The sequence below is a fragment of the Miscanthus floridulus genome, chromosome 8 (genome assembly GCF_019320115.1).
Source record: "Miscanthus floridulus cultivar M001 chromosome 8, ASM1932011v1, whole genome shotgun sequence".
NCBI classification, from domain to species: Eukaryota; Viridiplantae; Streptophyta; class Magnoliopsida; order Poales; family Poaceae; genus Miscanthus; species Miscanthus floridulus.
The window spans coordinates 219,498,626-219,517,639 of NC_089587.1; the positions used below are offsets into that span (position 1 = coordinate 219,498,626).

General features: G+C 38.1%; 1 protein-coding gene across 2 annotated transcripts; it reads left to right on the top strand.

Annotated features, from left to right (window-relative positions):
- Window positions 1–740: 740 nt before the first annotated feature.
- On the top strand, window positions 741–18,999 carry LOC136478191 (protein OPAQUE1). Of its 2 annotated transcripts, XM_066476544.1 has the most exons (38): window positions 742–1,160; window positions 2,286–2,435; window positions 3,225–3,370; window positions 3,454–3,610; window positions 3,754–3,812; window positions 3,957–4,113; window positions 5,849–5,998; window positions 6,132–6,268; window positions 6,775–6,921; window positions 6,993–7,094; window positions 7,441–7,498; window positions 7,594–7,695; window positions 8,634–8,671; window positions 8,760–8,886; window positions 8,968–9,141; window positions 10,108–10,239; window positions 11,059–11,168; window positions 11,531–11,591; window positions 12,115–12,292; window positions 12,926–13,131; window positions 13,321–13,440; window positions 13,663–13,760; window positions 14,231–14,453; window positions 14,662–14,801; window positions 14,921–15,032; window positions 15,188–15,238; window positions 15,329–15,418; window positions 15,573–15,743; window positions 15,839–15,982; window positions 16,731–16,907; window positions 16,984–17,121; window positions 17,253–17,323; window positions 17,648–17,747; window positions 17,927–17,983; window positions 18,068–18,124; window positions 18,214–18,294; window positions 18,384–18,466; window positions 18,596–18,999. In XM_066476544.1, the coding sequence occupies exons 1-38, from the start codon at window positions 1,041–1,043 to the stop codon at window positions 18,732–18,734; spliced, it is 4,563 nt and encodes a 1,520-aa protein (XP_066332641.1). In that variant the 5' UTR covers window positions 742–1,040; the 3' UTR covers window positions 18,735–18,999. The 2 variants fall into 2 exon arrangements, 1 of the variants encoding a protein (XP_066332641.1); XR_010764193.1 differs by lacking the exons at window positions 17,253–17,323; window positions 18,068–18,124; window positions 18,214–18,294; window positions 18,384–18,466; window positions 18,596–18,999 and having other exon boundaries at window positions 741–1,160.
- Window positions 19,000–19,014: the final 15 nt, after the last annotated feature.

The following is a 19,014-nucleotide window of genomic DNA, read 5'->3' on the forward strand; positions in this document are numbered from 1 at the left end:
CGGTATGTTTTAGGTAGTGTTGCTGTAGTTGAATGCAAAAGATAGGTAGTATAAAAATAGATGGCTACCCAAACAAATATTTAGGTAGTGTGTTTTAGATACTATTGCTGGAGATGCTCTTACAAATACAACAATTCCTTCGTAATCACACCATTAGGGATCTAACTGGCAGATAGTGAAATTATAGACGAAATTAGGGACTAACTCGCGGATAGTGAAATACAGACGACATTAAGGACCTAACATAGCAAAGCGCCCCCATATTCAAACGATTAAGACGGCCTCCAACAAGGAATTCATATGGGCATCCAAATCCAAAATAGGTAGCAAGAGACCAAAAATCAACCTCCAACAGAGTACATATACGGGAGACCTATCTTGGATTGTCTGAGAGGCACAACACAAATATGAGCATCATCTTTCCTGAAAACCCATTTGCAAAAAGGATTCTCTTTTGAATTTTGTTGTTGGAGAAGATGCCAAATAGTTATTAAACCTTTTGCCTATAGCGCTAGTTAAAAAACGAATGAGTCTTATATTTTGAGCGTTGCTTTGGAAGATAGCCTAAAATAAGCCAGATCGGCCGATTTGAACGCACCGGACCGGACTTCCCAGTGGGACCCACCTCAAAGTCTGCACACCGCCTTGATACGCGCGGGCCCCGTGCCTGCCACGCTGGCTGAAATGACGCATCCACCCCTTGGCCATTCAAATTCCGTGCCACCTCCGTGTACAATTTTTGCACTCAGCACCCGGCACACTGCGAGATTCTCCTCAAGCCACCCCAATTCGATGCTTACGGGCCACTGAAAAGCGCACGGGAGAGAAGAAGCGCCAAGACAAAGCAAAAATTTCGCGATGAGTCCACCACGACTCCAAGCAGCTGCCGCCGCGCCGCTCTAATCGGAGCTCCGATAAGACGCCGCCGCCCCCCAACTCAACGCCAGAGTCCGCCGCGCTCTCCCCGTGCTCGCCGCCACTGGTTTCCCCGGCGGGACTAGGGTTCGGGGAGGCGGCGTGGAGCTTAGGGTTTCGGCGGGATGAGCTACCGGAAGGGGTTGAAGGTTTGGGTGGAGGAGAAGGGGGAAGGGTGGGTGGAGGCGGAGGTGGCGGAAGCGAAGGAGCGCGCCGTCGTCGTGCTCACGAGCCAGCGGAAAAAGGTGCACCATCAGCCAATCCTCCCTCCCTTCGTCTGTCGCTTTCGTCTCATTCCGTGCGGTTTAAGTTCCCGCTGTGCCGTTCGGAGGTCTTGGTGGATGCGGATGTCACCGCTGTGCTTGTTTGGCGTTGTGGCTGATTTGAATTTGGAGGCGATACTTGTCTTTGGTGCTTGTTTGATCGTTGTTTGACGAGTTAACTGAGGTGGTTCAAATTTGAACTTGTTTGTTTTTTTTAACAAGTTTGTAGTTGTTTTGTTACGACTGAGAACAGGTTATTCAAAGCGGTGACGGTGCTGCACTGGTTAGTGTGCTGCAGATATAGTATGCATCATGTTTTAGTGTTTGTACTATTAATTCAAAGAAATTCTTAACTCAAATTCTTATAGAATCTTAATAATGGTTTGTAGCTTTGATGAGTTACATTTTGTACACTTTTTTGGATAGCTTTTGAACTCACTCTGCATAATTTAATGTACACTGGTGAAATTGAGAACTTATATTAATGTGATTGTCCTGAATAGCTCCGTCAAGTTTAGCAGTCATTGGCCGTTCAGGTTCTCACTGTACAAGTTACCTGTGTATCCTGCTCATTTTATTTTATGTTATGTTCCAGCTTAGGATTCATTGAGTTAATCAATTTCATGCGACACCCAGCTTGAAAGATTTTTGAGTTGATTGTATGTACAAGTAGCAAGTTTGAAAGGCGGGCCTGGTGCAAGCGGTAGAGTCTTACCGCCTGTGACCGGAAGGTCCCGGGTTCGAGTCGTGGTCTCCTCGTATTGCACAGGCGAGGGTAAGGCTTGCCACTGACACCCTTCCCCAGACCCCGCACAGAGCGGGAGCTCTCTGCACTGGGTACGCCGTACGCCCTGGACAAGTAGCAAGTTTGGTGTCCTGATGAATATCTGCTACCTGTTTTTCCCCTCCTTGTCACGCCCATTAAGATCCTTGCGGCTTATGGTTGATATTAATATTGGATCAATTTTCAGTGAATGTGGAAGCACATTGGTAATCAACAATTTTTCATTTCGAGCTGAGTTATGAAAAGTTAATTAAGATATGGTTTCATTTGTTGCATTGGAAACTTGATTTGATTTGCCGAAACTATCCCTTTGTTTATTTCAGATTACAGTTTCGCCAGAGAAATTATTGCCCAGGGATACAGATGAAGATCTCGGTGGGGGTCATGTTGATGACATGACCAAACTGACATATCTAAATGAACCAGGTGTTCTTTACAATCTGAAGAAAAGATATGCATTGAATGAGATATATGTAAGTGATTCACCGGCACTGTTTTTATTTACTGTGGTTATTTGCATTTCAACCTAATTGAAATGTAGATTAATTGGTTACTCGAAAACTTGCTTTCTTTGCAAATTTACGAACTCGAAAAGCTCAAGTCACATGTTCATTTTCCATGCCACATTGCTTTCATGGAGCACCTTTTCTTTAGCACATTCTCTCCAGAAGTTCCTGACTACTGTGTTCAGGATTCTGATTTTCAGATGTCTTAATCAGTCATATTTCTGCTTTGGTAGAACTTCTGCAAAATTTATGGAGCAGAATGATGAATGGCTCTAGCTATTTTTTTTTAAAAAAATATGATCTGATCTGTAATAACTAAATATGGAAACAATAAATGCCATAGGTAATATCATAACTGTTGTTTTCATGTTCTTTTTTCTCCGAGCTTAGGAGTGTGAGTGTGTGTTGTAAGGGCTCTTGCGCCACCCCGCCCCCCCCCCCCCCCCCCCCCCCCCCCCCTTTTTTTTTCTTAATATAAAGATACGCAGTTCTCCTGCGTGTTCGAGAAAAAAAATGTTCTTTTTTCTCCCACACATATTATTACTTTTCCATTTTGAGTTGTCAACATGAGTATGGAATGATGTCCTTTTTTGCGTAAGAATTTTAGTCCCTTCTCCCTTGTATTGATTATGTTAAATAATCAATAATGTTCTGCTTGCACCGTTGATTGTCATGACTTAATTCTTACATTAGTCCTGGCACATTAGTTATGGACTACTTTCTATAATGGCCTTTCACCTGTCTGTATTGAAACAGACGTACACCGGAAGCATCTTGATTGCTGTTAATCCTTTTACAAGGCTGCCTCACCTGTACAACGAGTACATGATGGAGCAATATAAGGGCATCCGATTAGGGGAGTTGAGTCCGCATGTTTTTGCAGTGGCGGATGCATCATACAGGTACATTTTATATTGTGGTTGAATTGCAATGCACTGTTTCCATATGATTTATTTATTCTGTTGACATTTGTTGAATTGATTAGGGCTATGGTGAATGATTCCCGAAGCCAGTCCATCCTGGTTAGTGGTGAAAGTGGTGCTGGCAAAACCGAAACGACAAAGCTTATTATGCAGTATCTGACCTTGGTTGGTGGTAGAGCCGCTCTTGATGATCGAACGGTTGAACAACAGGTTCTAGAAGTATGTTTCGACTCTGTTTTGTCAACTATAATTTGTATAAACTAAGAGTTTCCCATCTATATTTTTGTTGAAGTATGCATTTTCTGTTGATATTGCTAACGATAGCATTATCTTAATATTTCTTTATTTTTTCCCTCCACCAGTCTAACCCTCTTTTGGAGGCATTTGGCAATGCAAAAACAGTACGGAATGACAACTCAAGGTGAGAATTTGCTCATTCGTGTGTGTTCCTCATCAAGATAATAAACAATCTCTTTTTTAATTTGTAGAACCTAACCTTTTTGGCCTCCTTTTATTTTGTTTTGCATATTTTAAGTTTGTAACCTAAGCACTTTTTTGGTTCCAGTCGATTTGGAAAATTTGTAGAGATACAGTTTGATGCAAGTGGTAGAATATCTGGAGCTGCTATTAGGACCTATCTTTTGGAAAGGTCCCGTGTTGTGCAAATTACTGATCCTGAAAGGAATTTTCATTGCTTCTACCAATTGTGTGCTTCTGGAAAGGTACGTATACCAACTATCACTATTTCATTGGATCATTTGCGAGTTCACTATATGAGTTTGGTTACTCTATGCATGATTAGCATTTTCCTATGAATTTGATGGTGTCTGATTTAACTTTCTAAGGACATTACAACAACAACAACAACATAGCCTTTCAGTCCCAAACAAGTTGGGGTAGGCTAGAGTTGAAACCCACCAAGAGCCCCAAGTCACGGTTCAAGCACTTCAATAGCTGCTTTCCAAGTATTCCTATTCAAACATAGATCTCTAGCTATATCCCAAGCTTTCAAATCTTTTTTTATTGCCTCCCTCCATGTCAATTTCGGTCTTCCTCTACCTCTCCTCATATTATTAGCTTGGCTTAGGACTCCACAATGCACTGGTGCCTCTGGAGGTCTCCTTTGGACATGGTCAAACCACCTCAACCGATGTTGGACAAGCTTTTTTTCAATTGGTGCTATCTCTAGGCGATCACGTATATCATCGTTCCGAACTCGGTCCATTCTTGTGTGACCGCAAATCCATCGCAACATATTCATTTCTGCAACACTCAGTTGTTGAACATGTCGAATCTTTGTAGGCCAACATTCTGCTCCATACAACATAGCCGGTCTAATCGCCGTTCTATAGAACTTGCCTTTTAGCTTTTGTGGTATCCTCTTGTCACAGAGAATGCCAGAAGCTTGTCGCCACTTGATCCACCCTGCTTTGATTCTATGGCTAACGTCCGCATCAATATCTCCATCCCTCTGTAGCATCGATCCCAGATATCGAAAGGTATCCTTCTTTCTAAGGACATTGTTGAACTTAATTAGTAACGATGCTCATTCATCATTATGCAACCTTGAGCTCTACAAATTCCTTATAACAAGCTATTGATTTGACTTGTATGCACCCATAATCATTTTCCTGTTATTATAATGGTGGCTTGCAATTTCTTTGATATTTGTCCTGAGGTTCTGGTGTTAGCGGAAATGTGTATAAATCATTTTATCTACTATATTCGGCTATTCGCAACGGAAATCAGTTTATTGTTGTTTTCTGCTAAAGTGCTGTAATGCCATGTTGGTGTGACGTGACATTGATTTGTTGAAACACTATTGCTCAAGAGCGTTGAGACATGTTTTGCCTTATAAATACTCAAGCTTATTTATAAATTATAAGCATGATATGACTGTTATATTATATAAAAAGTCAACAGTACCATTAGTAGCATATTTTGAAGCTTGATTTGTTTAGATGCACACAAGCATAGACAACACAAGCCTGACACATTGAAGTAAAAATGTAATGACATTATTCTATGTCCTAGTGGCTCATATGGTTCAAGCGAAGTAGAATGTGACATGAAATGAAGAAAGGAATAAACATCTAATACCTATTTATTTCTTCATTTACTGTACTTTCAACAGAAATTAAGTGCATAGGCAAGCCTACAACAAATGGAGGCACGCATTTACCATTCTTAGTAGTGTATTACCTAAATCTATGCGAAGTTGTAGAAAATATGAAAGCATTTCTTGCTGCTAAACCACTAGTATGATTTTATGTTACTATTATTTTTTAAAAAAATTACCGGCCAAACTTTCCATGGTTTGTGTACGTTAATTATGGTGCCGTGATTTATTATCTTTGTATTTAGTCTTTTCCAAAGATGTAGTTGTAAAATATACCTAATGATACGATGAAATCATAAGGTTAATTAATTTTGATATTGCATTGTTTGTCTGTAAAGGATGCAGAGCTGTACAAACTTGGGCATGCAAGCAGTTTTCATTATTTGAATCAAAGCAATACATATGATTTGGAAGGGACAAACAATGAAGATGAGTACTGGAAGACGAAAAGGGCAATGGATATTGTTGGGATTAGCAGAGAAGATCAGGTTCCTAAGATGATGCTAACACACCTAGATGTTACTTGGAAAATGTCTTCGTCAGAGAATCGTTGCATTGTTCTTCTATTGCGTATTATGTATCCATATTTCAGAAAATGAGTCTGTATTTGTACTTGTTCAGGATGCTATATTTCGGACATTGGCAGCCATTCTTCATCTTGGCAATATTGAGTTTGCCCCCGGAAAAGATACTGATTCTTCAAAAATTAAGGATTCAATCTCAAATTTTCATCTCCAAACGGCAGCTAAATTATTTATGTATGCTTTTTTTTTGGCATCAACTACCTTGATATTTTTGGGGAACATATTCCTTTTTTCATTATTGTTGCTTCTCTGGAATTATGCTTTCTGTACTAGTGTTTTTTTTAGAAAATGTTTGGTTCGAAATGTTCTGGAGGCGTTGAAGTAAATGATTAAAATAAGCATACACTCAAAAATAGTTAATTTCGAGACCTCATCCTAAACACTCATTGTAGACAATTAAAACTTAGGTTTCTGAGGTCATGTTTCATGCCATCTGCTTATAGGCTTAGAAGATCGGTGCTACTACTAAATCTGGTGAACATGTTTTAGTATAAATAGCGCTGAAGGGGCATGTACCACTCTTTTTGCTAAAAGAAGTATCATGGACTGTTAGGACTCCTGTCTTCTTGTAGTAGGAGCTATTTTGTGTATTGGACATGACATATGATACTATTGATCTCAACACTATGTAACCTTAATTGAATTTGCTGCTTATAGTTTCATTTTGGTTCTTGAGACAGGTGTGATTCAGATCTATTGGTCTCAACACTATGTAGCCGATCTATACATACTCGTGAAGGAATAATTGTTAAAGCATTGGACTGTGCTGCTGCCGCAGCTAATCGTGATGCTCTAGCGAAGACTGTATATGCAAGATTATTTGACTGGTATTTTCTTCTGCAATATTTTTAGGATTTACATTTTTGTATGTGATGCCATATTTTAAAACTATTTTCAGGCTTGTTGAGAATATTAATAAGTCTATTGGTCAAGATGTGGATTCCAAGGTACAAATTGGTGTCCTGGATATCTACGGCTTTGAAAGCTTCAAAAACAACAGGTTAATAGATTGCCCGCTATTTATTTATTTATTTATTTCATTTTCACTTATAGCAATGCACTAATATTTCATATGGATCCGATGAACTGTACCTTTAGAAGCTAAAGAGCCTAGTTATCTGTTTATTTACAGCATTCTGTGCAAGGTCATGTCCTCTATTTATTAGCAATATAATTGAATTATCTTGAAACATACATTGTAACTTGTGTGCGTGCATGCATTTAGCATGTTTTTACTACAGTTTGGTGAAACGTTTGTAAATTATGCATTTATTAGCCATCACATTGAGATACTGATTTTGTAATGCTAGCTAGGTTTGACGCTGCTCCTTGATTTACCTGTGCAGCTTTGAACAGTTCTGCATCAACTTTGCAAATGAAAAACTTCAGCAACACTTTAATGAGGTATGCACTGTATTTGTCTGTCAGATTTAGAAGTTTTTTTTTTTTTTTTTAATGTACTTCTCTTAACACTAGATGCTATAAATGCCTTCTCTCAGCATGTATTCAAGATGGAACAGGAGGAGTACAAAAGCGAGGAAATTAATTGGAGCTACATTGAGTTCATTGACAATCAGGATGTGCTGGATTTGATTGAAAAGGTTGTTTATTTACCTTTATTCATTGACATAGGCTGAGTGATCTAGGCTGTGTGATCTTGATTTGTTGTATTGAGAGCTATGTTTACATATATAATAATTATTTTGCATCACTTCACATATAGTGGTTTGCGCTTGCATTAAATTGTCCTGTTGCAAGTTTTTATCAATTTTTGAGCCTCTGTTGCGCGCTTGTCTCGCACCTGCAGTGCTGGGATAGATTGGTGCTCTTCTGCCTTGAGCAAATAACTTTATGTTGATATTGTTTTGCACGTGTGTTAACTGCCAGCGCCGATGTGCCATTTGTGGTGTCCTCCATGTTGAGTTCTGTTTAACCCACTAATGTTGCCTCATTTTTTTTTCTTGTGCATAGTTGACAAATTTTCATGTCGCTTGTGCTGTATCCATTTTTGGTATTTTTTTTTCTCCTGGTCATTTAGTGGTATAGGTTTGAACTGTGCAGGATGTAATTGCATGCAGGGGCTATGATTGGTAAAGTCAATATCTACCTTTATTTTAAGATTATACAACTGTAGGCTTTAGAATGGTTGTTAGTACTCTGGTTTCTGTAATGGGCGCAACATGTTGCTGTTTCCTAAATGCAAAGTTCTGGCGTCCTGTTGCCCAAAAACATAAAAACATATAGATAATATATGCTTACTTTGTCAGGTATTTGAGTAAGAATCTTTAAGCATGCTGTTAATATTTGCAACATCAGTAGTGTAAGCTGTACTTAGCATGACTACTAAGTCTATTACTTTATTCATTAGGTCATGCTTACTTTAAGGCATTTTTTGTTTCATTTTAACGCCCTTAGCCATGGCTGAAACTATGGAGTCTGGGGATAGACCTGTGACCTCTTTTACTTTCTTTGTCTGACCTGGATGCTCTGGAAAACATTTTTAAACTGAAATTAATTGTATCCTATGTCCTTGAAACAGAAACCGATTGGAATTATTGCACTGCTGGATGAAGCTTGGTAAGCTGCCTGTTTGTTTCTCCTGGAACATATAATATTTATATATAAAATAAATCCCTGTCCTCAGCTATGGTTTGCTCATTTACAGCATGTTTCCCAAATCTACGCATGAGACCTTTGCCACGAAGATGTTCAGAAACTTCTCTTCCCATCCTAGGCTTGAGAAGACAAAATTCTCAGAAACAGATTTTACCATCTCACACTATGCTGGGAAGGTAAGCCAGGAGCCCAGGACTGCCAGGTATTGTCATTAATTATTATTCTAGTTTATAATAATAACATACAACTGTTTGCAGGTCACGTATCAAACAGATTCTTTTCTGGAAAAGAACCGAGATTATATTGTTGCAGAGCACTGCAATCTTCTATCATCTTCAAGGTGCCCATTTGTTTCTGGACTTTTCACTTCATTGCCAGAAGAATCTATACGATCCTCGTACAAGTTTTCATCAGTTGCTTCCAGATTCAAGGTATCAATAAAAAGTGTACTGCCTATCAATAAAAAGTGTATTACCTCTTTTCCTTTTTGCTTTTGAGATATGTGCTTCTTTCATTTGTCGTTTCTTTGAATTTTATGATTTTGTTCACTAATGAGTTACTTTACTTCTGGCTATGTTCGCATTACTACAACAACAACAACAACATAGCCTTTCAGTCCCAAGCAAGTTGGGGTAGGCTAGAGTTGAAACCCACCAAGAGCCCTAAGTCACGGTTCAGGCGCTTCAATAGCTGCTTTCCAAGTACTCCTATTCAAACATAGATCTCTAGGTATATCCCAAGCTTTCAAATCTCTTTTTATTGCCTCCCCATGTCAATTTCGGTCTTCCTCTACCTCTCCTCATATTATTAGCTTGGCTTAGGACTCCACAATGCACTAGTGCCTCTGGAGGTCTCCTTTGGACATGGCTAAACCACCTCAACCGATGTTGGACAAGCTTTTCTTCAAGTTCGCATTAACATTTTAAATATGACCGATTTAATAATGTGGCTGAAGTAGGCGAGGAAATATGGTATTTTGTTTATTACCCTAGTCGACTGTTTCAGGACTCCTTTTTTTTGCGCTACATTTATGTCTGAGCGCACTGGTGTAAATGAGCTATCCTTGCATCATCAATCATTTTTCTCTTGTAAAGGGCATGCATGTTCTTTGTAATCTGAGTGGTCTGGGTGTGTGGCTTCGTCAAGGGTTCTTACCCCTTTTAACTTTTTAATATAATGATACACAGCTCTTCTGTGTGTTCGAGAAAAATATCACCAATCTTTATTGCATTTGATCTTTTGAAAGTCGATGTTTTCTTGAAGTTTGTTTGCAAGGACCTGCAGAAGTCTCAGCCATTTTTCTACCCTTTGGATATTTATTTATATTGTTTCACTCTTAGATCATCGTACATTTAACCTGAGGCACTGATTTATTGTCTTTAATTTTTTTTTGGAAGCTACAACTGCAAGCCCTCATGGAAACCCTAAACTCGACTGAACCTCACTATGTACGCTGCGTGAAGCCTAACTCTGCTAATCGACCTCAGCTTTTTGAAAATCAAAGCGTATTGCATCAACTACGTTGTGGGGTAAGAACTATCACAGAAGCATAGACTAATAAAGCAGTATCATAATTTTTCTTATTGTTTTACTAGTCAGCACATCTGCCCATATAATAGTTGATTGCTGATTGTCATTTTTTTCTGCTCTGCACTAAGCATTGAATGTTGACCCTTTTCTTTTTGCTTCAAGACGTACTTTCATGCAACAGATCAATAATTTTAGAGCTTCAATGTTAGGGAAAATCAGAGCGTTGGGTAGCAAAATCAAACCAAGCACATAGTGAAGTCGACTGCTGGATGTGAGACTGAAAATCGACCTTAAAACTAGGTTTGCCTGGAATGATTTGTGGTTCTTCAGTGACAGCCAAATAATATCGCTGTGATGTTCAGCGTTCTACTGCTCTTAAATCATACCAACATTTGATTTGAGTGGGCATACTGTATTGACAGTTTTGGCAAGTAACTGGACCACATTTATGTGGTTCCTTTAGATATGTTTATCATATTTCCGCCTTATTATATTTTTATTATTCCCTAAAACTACAGAATTCTCAAGCTACACATCGTATACTCCAGCACCTGTGTTTGGTATGACGTAGTCATGAAGGCATAGTTTGACCACAAGCTTCTGTTGTTCAGATCTTTAAAATCAAATAAAAGTTATTATACTCTGATGTTCATATAACTATTTTGGGGAAAAAACTGCATGCTTTCGAGGATTATACTTGTTTATTTTACTGGAGGGAATTAGTACTCAGCAAATGTTTCATTGTTTTTGGTCCATTTTGCTACATTCATTTTTATTATTGACATTTTCACAAAAATGGTCACTTGGTGGCATGACAGGGTGTCTTAGAGGCTGTCCGTATTAGTCTTGCTGGCTATCCTACCAGAAGGACTTATGCTGAATTTGTTGACCGGTTCGCTGTTCTTGTGCCAGAGTTGATGATTGGAAGGTACTGTTTATATCCTTCATGAAACTAGTTATGGAAGGAGATGGAAATTTAGATTAATTAATTTTTCTTTATGGCCTGAAACACTCTGCATAATTGCTTGATCTTATTGATACATATACATAATAACAAACTCGACTTGAATAATCTGATTCCTCTTTACCAAGGAGCTTTGTGTTTGAAATAATTGAGCATGGGCTTCATCACCTGATAATTTGTACATGTTTAATTGAGCAGCACTATCATATTGTAGTATGGTAGTAACCGTTGGGAGTTTATCCAGTCTGCTTATAAGAAAAGAATGGTTGATTGTTTTGTTGATTTGCTTTACCATGTTTGATACCATGTTTGCTTTGCATGTGCAGTTACGATGAAAGAATGCTGACAAAGGGTATTCTTGAAAAGATGGAGCTTGAAAATTTTCAAGTAATGTGCTCAGTTGAGATTGTGTTGTTGCAATGTACTAATGTTCCGTGATGATTAGACGATTTAAATGACCCACATCTATTTACATGACTGAGTCTTGTTTATATCTCCCATGCAAGTACATAAGGTTTAGATCTTTTTATATATAAAAAACCCCACCATTGCTCTTCTACATAAACATCCAGTTTTTCAGAAAGCACCATCATTGTATTATAAATTGTTAGTGCTGCTGGGCTACGGACCTCTGGAATTTGTTTGCTAGGTAGTGTTGAATCTCTTGGTCCTAGTGATAGTGATTTCATTTGGTCATCTTACTGCTTGCACTGTTGCATGTGTTCTAGTATTCTGTGTTGTTTGGGTATTTTATTTTTATAATACTCTTCTTCTGAATGAAATGATGCTCAGCTCTCATGCATCCTCAGGGAAAAAAATTCAAAATTTAAGTTATTACTTTAATGATATGCTTAAGGTCACCGAGGGAAAGATGTGAAAATAATATATTGACATTTTCTTTACATGATAGCTTGGTAGAACAAAGGTGTTCCTTAGGGCTGGTCAAATTGCGATATTAGATATGCGCCGTGCTGAGGTTTTAGACAATGCTGCACGGCACATTCAAGGCCGTTTCAGAACATTTATCACACGCAAAGAATTTGTGAAAACAAGGGAGGCTTCAGTTTCTGTACAAGCATACTGCAGAGGTAAACACTTGGGCTTATCATTTGGCTTTATAGTTTTGTTCTGAGAGCGACATACATCAGTAAAATGATGACAGAAAACAGTAAAGCGAGTTATTGCTTTATCCACTAAATGAACTGGAATGAACTACATTAGTTTCATGTTCCAGTTTAACTGTATACTTCAAACAGCACCATTTTTTGCTCCTAGAAGCAGTAATTGTCTAACGGGGTCGAATAGTTGTTGTTGATCACAGAGAACTATACACAGTTACTCTGTCTCCAAATGAACTGGATTGAAATACAATATTTTCAAATTTGATGGTTGTTAGGTAAGTACTAATCTTTTGCCAGCAGAGGTAGTAATTGCTTAATTGGGTTGGATGGTTGTTAGATTGTTTTAGATGGCAGAAGGTTTCTTGAGAAATGTGATTGCATAGGGTGCCAATTAGTCCCATAATCCTTGATACCTAGATGATAATTTGTTTCTGTTTGTCGACAATTAATTTCATTTTGTACTTTAGTACGCACATGCTTGCTATTCTCATGACTTTCTAATTCAAATTTATTCTTTGGTTCTTGTACGCATCCCTCATGAATCACAATCTCTTGATCTTTCTGATATTACATTATTAATACATTCTTTTTGCTAATTAGGCTGTTTGGCAAGGAAGATGTACGCGATCAGGAGAGAAACAGCGGCAGCTGTAATTGTTCAGAAGTATGTCCGAAGATGGCTGCTACGTAGAGCTCACCTGCAAGCATGTTTGGCAGCTCTTCTTATTCAGTCTTATATTCGAGGTTTCATCGCTCGCCGCTATTTCTCTGCCATTAGGGAACATAAAGCTGCTACAGTGTTACAGGTGTGACCCTCTCCCCTCCTGAAATTGTGCACGAAATAAAACCATCTTAAAACAAGCATATTCAATGAAAATTGTTATGTTAGTAATCAGTGGCTAGCTATATTTTTTTCTGACTGCATGGAATGTTATATTGTACTAAACATTCAGGTTCTCATGGTTTGGTTTATTTACCTCATTGGCACACTGCAGTCTACATGGAGAAGACGGAAGGTTGTCATGCTTTTCCAGAATTATCGGCAAGCCACTGTGACAATTCAGTGTTCTTGGAGACAGAAGCTTGCAAGAAAGGAGCTAAGGAGACTCAAAATAGTAATTTCCTTGGCTTGCATTGCATCCTATATAAACGAATGAAACCTGCATTAGTTATTTGGAATTTTGTTCTTATTTTATTTAAATATCCTTGCATTTCCTTTTTTTTTTCTTCGTCTGTGTGCTTCTAAGGTTTTCATGTTCCTTGCAACTTTTGGAATCTTCTCTCTCCTGTGATTATTGTGTATTGGGAAAACTCTTATATGATGGTTTATGTGATAGGCTGCAAATGAAGCTGGTGCACTGCGTGAGGCAAAGAATAAGCTTGAGAAAAAGATGGATGATCTTGCTTTAAGACTTACCCTTGAAAGGAGACTGCGGGAAAGTATCATGTGCCACTTTATTGCATTAGTGCATTATTTGTGAATGTTACTTGCTGTATTCTTCCATTGTGTCACGGTTATTTGATAGTGTTGTGCCTGTTTATTTTTTATATTAGGTTTATTTGTTATAAGCATCTGTAGCTTACCTTCAGTCATAGGTATTAGTAAAAATATTAACTGACGGGAATGACTTCTGCTTCTCCTTGTGGAAAGCTGGAAAGTATATAAGAAGTGAAAGAAACTCGCTAATCGATATGTTGAAACATCGGTGTTGTCAATCCTTTTGGGGAATTGAATACAAAGGAGAATTTAAAATATGTTGAAACGGTCATTTTTTATATTTGAGGGATGAAATTGAGCCTCCTGTGAAAGTTGGATGACAAAACTGCTATCCGCCTAAATTTTTATATTCGATTACTCATAATTGTTGGTTTTGTATTCACCTGGTGATTCAACTTTCAAATGCAGGCTGCCAGTGAAGAGTCAAAATCAGCAGAAATATTGAAACGTGACAAAATAATTGAATCATTAAGCGCAGAATGTGCTGCTGCTATGTCAGCTGCTCAAAATGAACATGACAAACATTTGTTGCTCCAAAAGCAGTTGGACGATTCTTTGAGAGAGATTACTATGTTGCAGAGTAAAAAGATTATGTCAGCAGAAGCAGAAAAAGAAAACTCCAACCTAAAGGTTTCATAACTTCTGTCTTCATATTCTTAAGCTAGGGAGTATATAAATTTTGCGAAGTAACATAGTCCCTAAGGTTTTGTTTTGAATCCCTAAGGTTGTAAGTCTAGTGGGAAGCATGTTCTGTTTTCTCTCAACTTGAATTAGCCTTTCTAGTGGGACATATACCTTGATTATGCTTTTGCTGAACCATATCTTTTGCATTCCACAGAACCTAGTCGAATCATTATCTATGAAGAACTCAGTACTGGAGAACGAACTTGCTGTGACTCGTAAAAGTAGTGATGATACAATGGAAAAATTGAAGGACGTCGAGGGGAAATGCAACCATCTACAGCAAAACTTGGACAAGTATGTTTTGTGCTCCCATATGTATCTAAAACTGCAGGATGCATGATTAATATGTGGCATCTACGTTTCTGGTGGACCTTTTGAGAACAATATGATGGTTTATGTTTTCGTGAATTCAGATTGCAGGAGAAACTTACAAACTTGGAAAATGAAAATCATGTCTTAAGACAGAAGGCATTTAATATGCCGACAATGAACAATCTGTCTGTAGCTCCAAAGACATTATCTGAGGTAACCTTTCTTTGTTACCCTTTCCCAATACAATGCTTTTTTTTGCTGACTCCACTGCTGACTACTACAATACTATTGCAATATTCTCTATTTGATGTCAAATTTAGTTACAATATCTTTCTTGTTTAATTCACTGACTTGATTTCTGAATGCAGAAATTTTCTGCATCAATTGGGCTTCCCATCAGTGAGCCAAAGCATATATATGTAAGCCTATTCTTTTCTTTCAACTTGGGTACCTGCACTTGTCCAGATCTTGTAAAAAAGCTTTAATTTGACAGAGAACTAAAATTGTAGGAAAGCCCAACACCTACAAAATACCTGGCTTCTCTTCCACAGACTTTGAGTGCATCAAGGAGATCGAGGTTGCCTGTTGAAAGGCATGAGGTAAATTCGTCTGTGCTCTAGACTTTAAGTTATAGATGTGCTTCATTTTCGAATTCATTTGATGACTTCTCCATGAGGTTGCTAATATTCTGTTACTGACCATGGTGTCTATAAAGAATTTGAGGTATCTCATATTTGCTATTGTTTCATGCAGCAAAATCATGAAGTTTTATTGAATTGCATCAAAGAAAATTTAGGATATAAGGATGGCAAACCAGTTGCAGCATGTATCATTTACAAATGTCTTCTGCACTGGCGTGCTTTTGAATCAGAGCGAACAGCTATTTTTGATCATGTGATTGAGGCCATAAATGATGTCCTCAAGGTAAAATAATTGGAGCCCATGTATTTTATTGTTTACACCAGGTGTGTCCTCAATGTAAAATCAATTTGGGATTTTCTGTTTTTGTTTCACTACAGGGGAATGAAGCTGATGGTATATTACCTTATTGGTTGTCCAATACCTCTGCATTGCTATGCCTTCTGCAAAGGAATCTGCGGTCAAATGGATTATTTGCTACCCCGTCTCGTCGTTCTGGTGGAACTCTAGGGAAGATAGTGCAAGTAAGGAATTTGAGCATGATGAATATTATTTCTGTTCATGTTGAATCTATCATAGTCATAAATAGTACTCCTTCCATATCAAATTGTAAGTCGCTTTGGCTTTTCTAGGTATATAGCTTTTGCGAGGCATCTGGATATACACCATGTCTAATCTAGAAAAGCCAAAACGACTTACATTTTGGACTGGAGTATTGTTTTGTACAGAGACATGGTCCCCAAAATACAGCTCTGATATGAATTATCCACCATATTATATTTATAAAATGTAGCAAAATCATAGTATTGCAAGACTATATTTTAAAACAAATCTACTCATATCAGTTTCAAATGTTGAAACACCGCATACCAAATGTCACTGATGGTCATCAAGGATCTGGAGTTGTATCTAGTGGTTGAGGAGTGCAAAGCAGGTGTTGGGATCTGTTAATCCTTAGGCTGCTGTGCCACCTTTGCTACACTTGTCTACGGTTACTAGAAAGGGTCATGATTTTTGAAGCCTTATTGTGCTGGTTGCATTAGTCATTTTTGGATGCAAAGTAAGAATGTTGTCAGGAGACATGAAAACATTCTTACTTGTTTAAAATATTATCTGTTTTCATTGTTTTGTAAGTTGTGCATAAACATAGTTGTTTTTCATTTAATTTGGGTACTAGGTAATCTTTGTCTCCTGATATTTTTTTTTCTAAAGAAATCATTGAGGATTGATTTTGCCTTCTGACTGGAATAACAATACTTATGTTTCTTCCAGACGCTGAGATCTCCTTCGAAGTTTGTAGGCCGCAGTGATACTCTACCACAAGTTGATGCAAGGTATCCAGCCATATTATTCAAACAGCAGCTTACTGCATGTGTCGAAAAGATCTTCGGGCAGCTCAGAGATAATCTAAAAAAGGAAATATCACCTCTTCTTAATCTTTGCATTCAGGTATATCATTGTTTCCTCAATTTAACTGCATTGGAATAACTGGATATTTTGGTAACTTTCTGAGATTCACATGCAGGCTCCAAAGTCAACACGTGGGCAACCCGGAAAAACATCCAAGTCACCTGGAGTTGGTGCCCACCCGGCATCAAACTCTAACTGGGACAATATCGTCAATTTCCTTGACTTGCTTATGGATACATTGCGCGAAAATTATGTAAGCCTTATTATTGTCCTGTTCTGAGAAAGGATTGATCTTTGTAAAGTTCATCATTGGGGCACTGATAGCCTTTAATGCCTTGTCCAAGACTCCAAGTGAGTCTAATATAGTATCTGTGCTTGCTGCAGGTGCCATCCTTCTTTATACGTAAACTTATCACACAATTATTCTCTTTCATCAATATACAGTTGTTTAACAGGTAGTTTCCTCATCTCAGTAACTTGGTGCTTGGTATGAAATGTGAAACCACCGTGCTAGTCATTAAATGTCCTAGGACTGAATTACTAGGAATATTTATATATATTATTTATCAACTGAAAAATTTTAATGGACAACTATCTTTGTTAAGTTTGCAAATAATTTAGTTACGAGAAAAGTGTCTGCTTGTGTGTTCAGTAATATACTTATTGAAGGCTATGGATGATGGGGTGCAGACACTTCAAGATACATGCTTGTTCTAATATGGTTGAAATAAATAAAAACAAGAGATTATTTCACCTTTATTAATATATTCATTTCTCAGTCTTCTTCTCCGACGTGAATGTTGTACGTTCTCCAATGGGGAATATGTGAAAGCTGGTCTGTCATTGTTGGAGAAATGGATTACTGATGTCACAGAGGAGGTAGGTGTCATTGTACATTCTTATCCTGCTTGTAAGATGCCCTGTTGGAACTGGATTTTCTTGGCATATCCAATGTGTTACTCTTTCAAGATACATCTTCCCTAAGAATATTGGGTAGCATCGTTTTGTTGGGTTTGTGGGCCTTTTCAGTTGTCTTCACAAGTTTATGTTCTTTTCAGTTTGCGGGTACATCTTGGCACGAGCTAAATTATATCAGACAAGCTGTCGGATTTTTGGTAATTGATTCTGCAAGCTGCCCACCCTTCTGTTTCTGTTGGTTGTTTGTCGTTTAGGCTATTCTCACAAAATTCGTTATACAGGTTATACACCAAAAGAGAAAAAAGACGCTTGAGGAGATCAGGCAAGATCTTTGCCCGGTATGAAAACACATATCATGTTCGATTTTGCAGCTGGCCATCATTTATGGCAGACCATTAACTCGTAATTTCTCTGGTGTTTCATGTAGTCCTTGAGTGTTCGCCAAATCTATAGAATATGCTCGATGTATTGGGACGACAAATACAATACCCAAGGCATTTCAACAGAGGTAGCTCCTTTCAGCTTGAACCTGGAGCTCTCATTTTTCTGGAATTCATTTTGCTTTACATTTCTGATTTTATTTTTGAGATTTCTCAGGTGGTTGCTGCAATGCGGGAGATGGTTAACAAAGATACCCAGAATCTTCTGTCAAATTCCTTCTTGTTGGATGATGACTTAAGGTAAGGAAAATATTTCCAAAAATTATACTTTGCCTTCAACGATCTGTGGTTACACTTGATATTTGCTAATGTGGAATGTACTCAACTGATTTGCCATTTTGCATTAATATTGATCTTTTCTGGCTACAGTATACCATTCTCCACTGAGGATCTGTCAATGGCTATCCCGGCAATAGATTATGCTGACGTTGATCTTCCAGAATCTCTTCAGCACTATGCATCAGTACAGTTTCTACTAAGGCAGCAGGATCCACAGCCTGCCCAATAGAATGAATGTGGTCAGGCTGCCCTGAAGATTTGTCTGCCCCCTGGTTTTATTGGGGTTACATCCATCTGCGATGTTGTATTGTTGTTTAGAGTGCCTAGATTGGTGGAGAGGGAGTGGATTTTTACAGTTAAAAAGCAACCATTGTTGCTAGATGCCAATTCATGGGCGTTCACTCCCTAAAGTATTTTTCATTGTACAGGGAATTGTAAGTCCGTTGACCGGCGCAAAATGATTAGTATATCAGTGGCAAATTGGGCAATGTGCATCACCGATGGTATTT

Excerpts from the sequence above, each read along its gene's own strand:
- LOC136478191 (XM_066476544.1), top strand. The coding sequence starts at position 1,041 with ATGAGCTACCGGAAGGGGTTGAAGGTTTGGGTGGAGGAGAAGGGGGAA. Across the intron at positions 13,761-14,230 it reads ACCCTTGAAAGGAGACTGCG|GGCTGCCAGTGAAGAGTCAA; the intron begins GGAAAGTATCAT and ends CTTTCAAATGCA. Across the intron at positions 14,802-14,920 it reads CTACAGCAAAACTTGGACAA|ATTGCAGGAGAAACTTACAA; the intron begins GTATGTTTTGTG and ends TCGTGAATTCAG.